Consider the following 10,780-nt stretch of genomic DNA (forward strand, 5'->3'; position numbering starts at 1 on the left):
GACCCCTCTCCTCACTAGACCCCTTCTACTGCTCTAATAGGAATAATGTTTACACAACTGACACCAGCTTCAGGAAGAAGACAGTAGTGAAGCAGATGGGCAGCAAACCTTTTCTAAACTGTCTGTACTGTCCCTGCTGGTAGAGCTTGTAGTCGATTTCCTCATACAGAGCATCCTGGTAGGGTAAGGAGGTCATTTCTCTTTGAGCAATCTCTGATTGGAGATGAAGAACAGGCACATTAATGTCGGGATTTCGTACAAACATTATTCATTGACTGATTATTGTCAGTATGCAGAGGGCAGTTTGTCATTTTTAACAACCAAAAATAAAAGACAAATTAAAACAAAGAAAAAAATATCAATTTTTAAACAGTGAAAGAAAACATATTTCACAGTGAAAGGAACTGTGATTCCCCAGTGTATCTTTGTAAATGAGGCACCATTCACCATTTCTTCACTTCACTGCCAGATCAGAGCCAGACCAGTACTGTGGAGGTGAGATCAGACACCACTGACCTGCTCCTGATCAGCACTGCTGTGCTGTCGAACACAATACAGAGTCTGACTGGTAGAGACAGTGGGGAGACCGAGCTTACCTTTCTGAAGGGCTCTGTTTCTCTGTCTCTGCCCACAGGCCAGGGCTGCAGACACGAACAGCAGAGCTCCCAGGACGATGCAGACTGTCCACAGAGAGGACTGGCCTCCTGGAGCCTGAGGGGCTGGTCTGGGCTTTGGAGGATCTGAGACAGAGGAGGAAACAGGCTGATGTTTTTCTTCTATGTAAGTTGTCTATGGTGGGATGATCTGATGCAAAGGAGATGTCAGTCACACAAAGAATCACTGAGTCAAGCTTGAAACCATATGAAGCAAAATATGTGAAGGTTCAGACCCCACTGAACTGCGAGGTGTTTTTATAACAATGAGGTTCAGATATGATTGGAAGTTAAGGTCCCTGATATATTGTACTTGTTAACTGTAGAAAACAGGGCTCAGAAATGTTTGAAAATCATCTATTCAAGATGCCACTAGCTCTCTCTCTGCACTCACCAGCACAGCGAACCCCTGCTCTCCTCCTGTGCTGGCAGTCGCTCTGCCCCAGTGCGGCGTGCTCACAGTCCCACAGGTGGAGTTCGCTGCCCCTGCAGGTCACCTCGTCCAGCCACACCGTCCCGTTCCCCTCCCCCCAGGAGGCCTCTGTCCCAGCGCTCACTGCCTCCCCACAGCCCAGCTGCCTGCACACCACCTGGGCGTCCCGCAGGTCCCAGGAGTCATCGCACACCGTCCCCCAGGAGCCCCCGTACAGCACCTCCACCCGGCCAGAGCAGGCGCTGGGACCCCCGGACAGTTTTATCCTCTCCGGCTCTGGGTGTGACAAATCACATAACAAACAAGAGATTACAGACAGATACCACCCATGATTGTGAGGAGCAGATTCGTTACAAATCAAAACCAATGAAAACCTCAAGCTTGTGACAGACACAGTACTGTTTTTGACAAAAAGCAGGGGTTCTCAGTCCTGGTCCTGGTGATCCCCACACCTGCTGAACTAAATAACCGAATTACTAATACAGTTGATAATGGCTTTAATTTGAATGTTTTTATTTTCACTTCCCTAATGTGAAGGAGGTCTGCCTTTCAATTCCTGTATTTCTAAAGTAACTTTAAACTCCAAACTGAGAACAAATAAAATCCCCAAGGTTCTAAGCAGGTAGGTTTTTGGTTCAGTTAAGGATTTAAGTCAAGAGCTCAGCAGCAGTGAAAACCAGCAGGTGTTTGTGTGTCTCTGCATCAGGACTGGGAACCTCTGAACTATAATATATAAGACTGGTGCTGATCTGAAGACTAGAAGTGAAGAGAATATTGTGGATTGTTGTGAGACTCCCCATGATCAGGTGTCATGAGTGGGGGTGTGCAGCACAGGGAGGTACAGATGGGATAGCAGACATCTTGAGCTGTGGGGGTACAACATTCCGTGATTTGAGTTCAAGTTTAAATTAAATTAAAAATAATACCAAGTCTTTAAATGAAGCAACAAGTTATACATCTAGGATAAAACCACTTTCTAGATTCCTTATACTTAAGGAAGGATGCACTGATAAAACTTTTGGAATGCCTTGTCTTACTACTGGATGTGATCAGGAAAGAGCCTCTAGTTTCTCTAGTCCTGATGTATCCTAGTTACAGCACTCGCTGTGCAATCAGACTCACTGGCACAGGACACTCCTGCATCCTCTTTGTGGCGACAGTCGCTCTGCCCCAGTGCGGCGTGCTCACAGTCCCACAGGTGGAGTTCGCTGCCCCTGCAGGTCACCTCGTCCAGCCACACCGTCCCGTTCCCCTCCCCCCAGGAGGCCTCTGTCCCAGCGCTCACTGCCTCCCCACAGCCCAGCTGCCTGCACACCACCTGGGCGTCCCGCAGGTCCCAGGAGTCATCGCACACCGTCCCCCAGGAGCCCCCGTACAGCACCTCCACCCGGCCAGAGCAGTTACTGACCCCTCCCATGAGCCGCAGCCTCTCTGTCTCTGCAGGGAGAAGGGGAACACTGAGTCAGGTCTGGGCATAAATACAAAGCTCTCAGTCAAATCTTGTCAACTAGATTGCAACCAAGAAAGCCATAGTAAGGGAAAACCTAACAAGAATGACATGCAACACACCTCTTCATCTGATAGTAAAAACTTGTAAGGAGAACCCCCACAAAAAAATATACTTGGGTGTCCACCTTTTCCACCTTACCTAACCCCCCCACTCCATAAAGAAGAAGCTCTTCAAGCTGACATTCCATAAGGAAAAAAAGGCTGAGGCCCCTACAAGTCTACCACCCAGCACACTGAAGAGCAGGGAAACAGAAGTCTCCCATCACCATGATGTTACCTGGACAGTGGGGCTGATCTGGGTCTTCAGTACAAGGTCTTGGGGTGGTGGGGGCTGGTTTTGCTCTTTTACCTGTAAAGAATTTAATTATAAATCTGTAAGTTACACTCTATTACTGTACACACAGGGAAAAAAGAAACCTGAAGTATAATTTTAAATAGTTTCTAGACACAGTGCAATGGTGCATTACAAAGTACTGTATTAAGAAATCTGTAAAACACTCTACCTGTGCAAATTAAACCTGCTACGTCTCTGTCATCACAGCTGTTCTCTCCCCAAGGGGAATGGGGGCACTGCCACAGAGACACGTCATACTTTTTACACCGAATATCTTTAAGCCATTTGAGACCTGACCCATCGTCAGGGGTATAAAATTCACTGAAACCCCCACAGTTCAGCTGGTGACATATCAGTGAAGCTGCGAGAGCCTCCATGCCATTATCACAGACGCTCCCCCAGGTGCCGTTGTAGAAGACCTCAGCTCTCCCAGCGCACTCCAACTGCTCGCTCACCAGCCTCAGCTGCTTGAACTCTGGGGAGAGAGACAGAGTCATTGGTGATTAACTACACTGCCAGGCAATTACTAATAATTTATAATTTAGGAGAGGCTATAAATAAAAGTTGCACCTATTTACACAGTTGGGGACTTAACTGGAGTAATTCAGGAGACATATGTACATCAGTGTTGCACCTGTGATATGAACCCGCAACCATCCAATTATAGGGCCAGAATCCTACCCACTGTGCCACAGTGCTGCCCAGGGGAGAGGGACAGACAGCAGGCACTGGACCTGGGGGATCACAGCTGACAGTAAAGAGGTGCTGCAATAGCTGGTGATAAAAATCTGTTACTCTAAACGAGCCTTGATGAACAGACAAAAATTATGTTAAAAATGAGAAATAAACTATATACAGGCTTTTTCCATTTCATTAAAGAAATGGCTAATGAAAAATGAAAAAAAAATGTTTTTCATAAAAAACATTAAAAAACCACTTTTTATTTTGTTAGAATGGCATATTTGTAACAATTTTTTTTATTTTTGCAGTTTAAACCTTACATTTTTAACATTTCTTAACCTTTTTTAATCTAATCATAAATGCAATAGGGAAATTATATTTTCAGTGTGATGTGAGACACAGAAAACCAAAGGACTGATGGCTTGAGACTTTTTCCTTGTGACCATAGTAATCATTAATTGTCCTTCTTTCCTGGCAGATTAATATTAATGAAATATATTTCTTTGCTGATGAGGAATGTGGCTGTCACACCTGAGCACACTATGGTCACGTCCTCCTTGTGTCCGCAGTCGTGCTGACCCCAGGGTCTGGAGGGACACTCCCACAGAGACGACTCGTTCCCCAGACAGCCCACCTCGTCCAGCCAGATGGGTCCGGCGCCCTGGCTGAAGGACACTGGCGCTGGGGCGCGGACGGCCGTCCCACACTGGAGCTGCCTGCACACCACCTGAGAGTCCGCCAGGTCCCAGGAGTCATCGCACACCGTCCCCCAGGAGCCCCGGTGATACACCTCCAGCCGCCCAGCACAGGGGCTCTCCGCCCCGGACAGCCGGAGGAGCCCGTGTTCTGTGGGAGAGGAAAACAGCAGGAACTCTGCTCACTCTTGTGTGTTTGAGCTCTTTCACCGAGACACAGAGAGGAAACGACAGGATCTCTGTTGGGACGGATGAACAGCGTGAGACCTCTTTCACTTTCTAAACAAAGACAGAAGTGACTTTTTATAACAGTCTACAACTGTAAAAATAGCACATTTGTATTTAATACTGTCAGTAAATTAACTGGATCAAAAGTAACATGATTCAGCTTCTTTATATTTTGCTTATAGGAAAAACAATACTGTATCTAAGTAACACTTTTTGTGTAATTACTCCCCTTTAATGTCTTTTGTATTTTCAAAACTAGGAAAATATAATGTTCTTCACAAAATAAGTGTATTAGCAAATACAATCTTAAACTTCTGCATAAAAGAGGATAAATTTAGTTTTTTTGCCTTTAATGGAAACATTGTCTCGTTCACTAAGCTGCAGCGTGTTTCGGGCAGGCGTGTTGTCCTGCAGACGGACTCACTCTCACAGAGCACTCCCACGTCACTCCCGGAGCTACAGCTGACCGGCTGTGGGCGGCTGCAGTTCCCCAGGTGAGTCTCGTTCCCGGAGCACGAGACGCCCGAGAAGCACACGTCACTGCGGCCCGGCCCGTAGCGAGAGGAGCTGGAGGTCTCTAGAGCCGAACCGCAGCCCAGCTGTCTGCAGAGCACCGAGGCGGCAGAGTCTGTCCAGGACGAGTCCAGCAGTCGCCCCCACTTGCCGCTGGAGAAGACTTCCACCCGCCCGTCACAGCGCCCGGCTCCTCCCACCAGCCTGACCCCTCCCGCCGCTCCTGGCAGAGTCAGACCGTACAGGAGACAGACAGGAGTTTAACAGTGAAAAAGAGCCGTATCTGAATACTGTGGGAGGTTTAATCACTTCAGAATCAGAACATTAACAAGAGATCAGCTCTGTTTAGAATTAACACAGCTGTTTCAGAAACAATGCATGATGTATTCAGTTCTCTTCCTATAATTCTCCAAATATAAATATGCATTAATTATTAATAGCAGTGTGTTCATTTTTGTAATGTAGTTAATAGTAATAATAATTTGCCATTATGAAAGCAGCATACATTACATACATATTAATAATAATATTGGACTAATTTGGACACTGCCAGATTCATAAGAAAGAAGAAACAATTGAATATAAAACATAAAATGAGCACAGACATACAACTGAACTACCCAAAATGCACAGTATGGATGCACAACATTATAATGTTCTGTTGTATATTATAACAGATTCGGGTTCTAGGGCTTGTGCCCTCGGCCCTCCTGCCCCACCACATGGGCACAAACCCAGGTCTCCGGTGTTGCTCAACAAGGGTCTTGTCAGCTGAGCTAAAGAGCTGCTGTGTGGAGGGCCGTCTCTGTTACAATATTAATAATGTAAACAATGTCCCATTTTTCTGAGTAAGCATTGAACTGATGATTAGCTCATACATTACCTCGCTGTGGAAGTTCTTTCTTAGGAACCTTAAATACAAATGGCCAGTTACAGTCTGGGAGAGAGCAGGACTCACCAGAGCAGACGACTCCCACATCTCTGCTGTGACTGCAGGAGCTGTGAGCCCATGGAGAGATGGGACAGTGTCTTAGCTCAGTCTCGGTGCCCTCACAGTCGAACACATCGGTCCACGTGGAGCCATTGCCCTGTCCGAATCTGGCCGGGCCCAGGACTGCTTCAGCATAGCCGCAGTTCAGCTGCTGACAGAGGACTGTGGCGTCCCGGAGGTCCCAGCCCTGATCGCAGACTGTCCCCCACTGAGCCCCCAACTTCATCTCCACTCTGCCAGAGCACCGGTCAGGACCGCTGGCCAGCCTGAAGTCAGTGTAGCCTGGACACAGGACATACAGCAGGGCAGTGAGTGGGATAAGAGATCAGAAGATGTATCTCCCATAGATAATGCTGAATTAATTGATACTTCGCAGGTCTTCATATTCATGTGAAAAAATCATACTGTAATTAGACTTTTTATTTGCAGGACTTCATATTCATGTGATCAAGATTTCAGTCAAATAATTAACCAAAATTGGGACTCAGCAAACAAAATGGTGATTTGTTCACATAATTCTTTACAGTAATTAAATGCTTCAAAAATGACGAAAATCTTAAGTAAACCTTGAAACAGCTTGCTCCTTTCAGCGCCATCCTTTACAACTTGCAGCCTCTGCAGTCTTTAAAATTGCAATTTATGTCCATGTTTGTAAGCTATAAATTGTAAGTTTCTTACCAGAACAGACAATGGAGACGTCATCCGCATGTGTACAGTTGTGCTGCTCTCTCTTCAGGACTGGACAGTGGGCCAGTTTCTCCTCATCACCCCGACACTGGATCTCATCTGCCCAGACGAGCCCAGTCCCCTGTCCTGAAGAGGCTCCTCCCAGCACAGCCCTGGAGACTCCACAGCCCAGTTCTCTACAGACCACGTCCGCGTCTCTGGAGTCCATAGACTGAGAGCACGCTGACCCCCAGGTGCCCCTGTGATTCACCTCTAATCTTCCATCACATGATCCCCCAGACAGCCGCACAGTGTTCTCTAATGCAAAGATCATTAACTTTACTGAATGTTTGTGTACTAGGAATACAAGTATTCATCCAAAGTACTAGTAATGGTCAACTAGAAACAAAACACAAAAGCTCATATAAATTGAAGAAGAACAGAGACAATCTTCTTTAAGTGAGGAATGTCATAGATGGCATCATCTTGGCCCAGAGTTTTGACCTTGAGCCAAGATGGCCACCAGATAATTGAAGAGTGGAAACAGAAACAGGCTCAGCTGGCCTGATTGAACCCTCAGCACTCAGAGTGTGTGGAAGCCCACATTAGGGAGATGAGCTGTCAGGCTAGGCTCTCCATTGACTTAGCAACTGCTTACAGTGGTAGATACAGATACAAAAATAATCAGCCCTTTTCAATGATGTTCCTGTTTGTTGACTTACAAATGATGCATCCACATACAGTATTTTAAATTGTTTATTTTTAATCTGCTTTTGTACTTTTGGCTGCTCAAAGTGATCAGTCTAATGAGGAAAAGAAGTTAAATGCTAGCCTAAAACTAACTAGTATATTGCATAAACATTCAATCCAACTTGATTCAATCGTAAGAGGAAACATACAGTATCTGACAACATTTACAGCCGCACATCTTTTCAGAATAGTTCCTACTACGTTTGAACACCAGGATGGACTAGGACTAAAGGGAATGAACTAGACTGACAGGCTAGAGGAACTGAACCATTTTAGTTAAACATTTGAATTACAACATTTATCCTGAATGCATTCATTCTATGCCAAAAAAATATGTTTTTTTTTTCATTGAATTGCAAATACTCAATGAAGGATTCTTACCTGAACATTTAATTCTGACATCATAGTCATGAGTGCAGGATTGTGAAACCTGTGGATCAGACTGACAGTCTAGTAGTCTCGCCTCTGTTCCGTTACACTGAACTCCACTCAGCCAGATGGGCCCAGATGCTCCTGGGGTATACATGTCATTTTCAAACATTCCGCATTTCAGCAGATTACACACCAAAATACTGTTTGAGGAATGCCAAGTTATAGCACAAACTGTCCCCCACTGCCCATTCTTAAAAACCTCCACTCTTCCATCGCAGCGATTCCCAAAACCCACCAGCCGCAGATCCTCACATCCTGAAGAAGAGGAAAATAGTCAGAAAATGTAGAAAAAATGCAAGGAATTTCTGTAGTGCTGCATTTTCTCCAATTCCATGCACACCTTATCGATTTGTAGAAAGCCTACGGTTAAAAAGTATTTTGTCAGTGAATAATAATTACACATTTTTTACTTATTTCAGTGATTAATATGGAAAAATATAGGGTTGTGCGTATATGTTAAATGAATATTTTACAGTTCCAAGTTTTCATTCGGTTCAGTACAGTTGTAATTGTAAAATTAACATACAGTACATGTGCATAGAAAAAAAAATTGAATGATATTGTTGTTCGAGTTGTAGTTAATATTCCAAAATACTACAGTACACATTAAAATTCTCCCTCTGTAAACTATTTGAGTATGTAGCAGTGGAGGTCAAGATATAAAAGTTTTTAAAGTTGACTCTGTTAGTCTGTCTTGAAATATAATCCAAAATCACAGTAAAATTTACACAGAAAGAACAACAAACCTGCTCTCACTGTTCTTGAATTATAACTACGTTAAATACGCACTATAACAAGAAATTGAAAAAACACACATCATGACTGGCATGGAAGTAATTAATGGTTTAATTTTTGTCATTGGTAAATAAGTTCAGGGTATAACATGCAGGAAGCAGAAACAAAGTAATATTACTTAGCGGGAAATATTGACCTAGAAGAGGCTATTGCTGAAAAAGACTTGGTGTTTGCAGTGTGTTGTCTAGACAATGTGAGGAAGGGATGGAAATGCAAACAAAATGTTAGGATATACAGTTAAAGGAGTGGAATTTAAATCAATGCTAAAGTTTCTTTATAAGCCCTATACAATTTCTTGCATTAGGAATTCATCTTTTCACATGCCCCAGCTTTTCTCCATGGAGACACAGACAGGGAGAGAAGCTTGGGGTCAGAGCACAGGGTCAGCCATTGTACAGCACCCCTGGAGCAGTTAGGGTTAAGGGCCTTGCTCAGGGGCCCAACAGAGCAGGATTCCTCTGCAGGCTGTGGGATTTGAACCAGCAACCTTCCAGTTGCAGGCACAGATCCTTAGCCACAGAGCCACCACTCCGCCTGTAAACAGGATGTGTTAAAAATGTATAATACACTAATTAGGTATAATTTAAAATGTGTGCAAATTAAGAAAACATAGTGATGCTCTGCAATCAGTCCAGAGAAGAGGACTTCAAGGACAGACTGAAGGGACTGAAAAATGTTAGTGAGGTATCTGATACAAAGATTCAGTATCCTCAAAAATACTGACATGGTCAATCCAGATTTCTTCAAAATGACCAGTCAAACTTAAAACGCAGGACTCCAAAGGACTGGAGTGGAAACTAAATGGAAGTACTGTACTATTATAACTGTAAAATATGACTAGAAGGTACTTCTTTACCCAAAGGATGGTGGGAGTGTGGAACAAGCTTCCCAGCCATGTTGTTGAAGCTGATACCCTGGTTTCCTCCGAGAAATAACTGAAAGAGGTTCAATTAAGTTTAATTATAAATTAAATCTCATCCCCCCAGGAGTCCAGAGTCAGACAACAGTGTCTTCTTTCACTTCTCTATGTTCTATTTACAGAGCCAGTGGCGGAGATGGTGAGACAGGACCCAGAATTCTATGGCCTGGCAAAAACCGAGGGGGGAGGGGGGAGGGTACTCAAAATCTTCCAGTACACAGACGCCGTTCCTGAGCTCGGACAGGGGGTTGCAGAGAGCGCTGCATGTGATGGAGCGGTACTCCAGGGCCTTGTGCTTGATATTCAAATGCTGAAAGAGCAAGGTCAAATTCTTCGGACCCTGGAAGGACAGAGCCCATTAAGTTACTGGGGGTTCCGTTCCAGAGCCAGGACAACGAGACCATCAAGTGGACAGAGTGGATCACCGAGGTGAACGCGATGCTGGGTCTGTGGAAGAAACAGTCGCTGACCCTTACAGGGAAAGTGACGGTATTGAGACCATGTGGACCATGGTGTCCTGGAAGGACAGGACGATGGTGTTGGAAGGTCTCGAGCTGCATCTTCCGTCTGGGTGCTGCAGCAGGCGGTCGGCCACAAATACAAGGCTGTGGCTCTCCATCCCGATGAGGCACCTGATCCAGTGGACAAACACTGCACCAAAAGCAGAAAAGCGACCGGGGACCTTCGCTCTTGCTGTCAAGTGGAGCCAGAGTTATGAGACCATGAGGCAACTGGTGCTCTGCATCAACCACAGAGCCCCGTACCAGAAGGTGAGGGGGGAACCTGTCGCCGGACAGAGGCTGCAGATTCCCAGAGAAACCTGGGAAAGGACGTAGCCAAAGGGGCTGGGCAATAAGTTAAAGGACCTCAACTGGACAGCCAATGCAACTCCTGGGAGCGGGAACGGTGCTAAGACTCTTGTGCATCCTGCTGGGTTAGGGTTAGGATGAGGTGCTGGGGCTGGCACCAATTGGATTGGACAGAGGGACACAGTACCTGCTGTGGCCGCTGGTGTCCCTCACAAATCAAGAACTGTGGAATGAGAGGAACACTCAGATCTGGCACAATACAGAGAGGGGAGCGCGGGAGCTGGAGGAGAGGATCCTTGCGGACCTCTGAGGAAGGGTGAAGTCCGACTGAGCCAGGTGGGGCTTTTCCATGGAGAAGGAGTGCTGGGAAGA

General features: G+C 45.5%; 1 protein-coding gene across 1 annotated transcript; it reads right to left on the reverse strand.

The window, feature by feature from the left end:
• Positions 1–49: 49 nt before the first annotated feature.
• LOC138238207 (deleted in malignant brain tumors 1 protein-like) lies at positions 50–10,218 on the reverse strand. The gene is made up of 12 exons (XM_069188257.1): positions 10,099–10,218; positions 9,817–9,939; positions 6,716–6,935; positions 6,005–6,319; positions 4,958–5,269; positions 4,142–4,456; positions 3,099–3,404; positions 2,873–2,944; positions 2,209–2,523; positions 1,048–1,362; positions 597–740; positions 50–213 (listed from the first exon to the last, which is right to left on the reverse strand). The coding sequence occupies exons 1-12, from the start codon at positions 10,216–10,218 to the stop codon at positions 50–52; spliced, it is 2,721 nt and encodes a 906-aa protein (XP_069044358.1).
• Positions 10,219–10,780: the final 562 nt, after the last annotated feature.

Source organism: Lepisosteus oculatus, chromosome 4 (assembly GCF_040954835.1).
Source record: "Lepisosteus oculatus isolate fLepOcu1 chromosome 4, fLepOcu1.hap2, whole genome shotgun sequence".
In the NCBI taxonomy this organism is placed as follows: domain Eukaryota; kingdom Metazoa; phylum Chordata; class Actinopteri; order Semionotiformes; family Lepisosteidae; genus Lepisosteus; species Lepisosteus oculatus.

Excerpts from the sequence above, each read along its gene's own strand:
- LOC138238207 (XM_069188257.1), bottom strand. The coding sequence starts at position 10,218 with ATGGAGAGCCACAGCCTTGTATTTGTGGCCGACCGCCTGCTGCAGCAC. Across the intron at positions 2,524-2,872 it reads AGATCAGCCCCACTGTCCAG|AGACAGAGAGGCTGCGGCTC; the intron begins GTAACATCATGG and ends TTCTCCCTGCAG. Across the intron at positions 741-1,047 it reads AGCAGGGGTTCGCTGTGCTG|ATCCTCCAAAGCCCAGACCA; the intron begins GTGAGTGCAGAG and ends CCTCTGTCTCAG.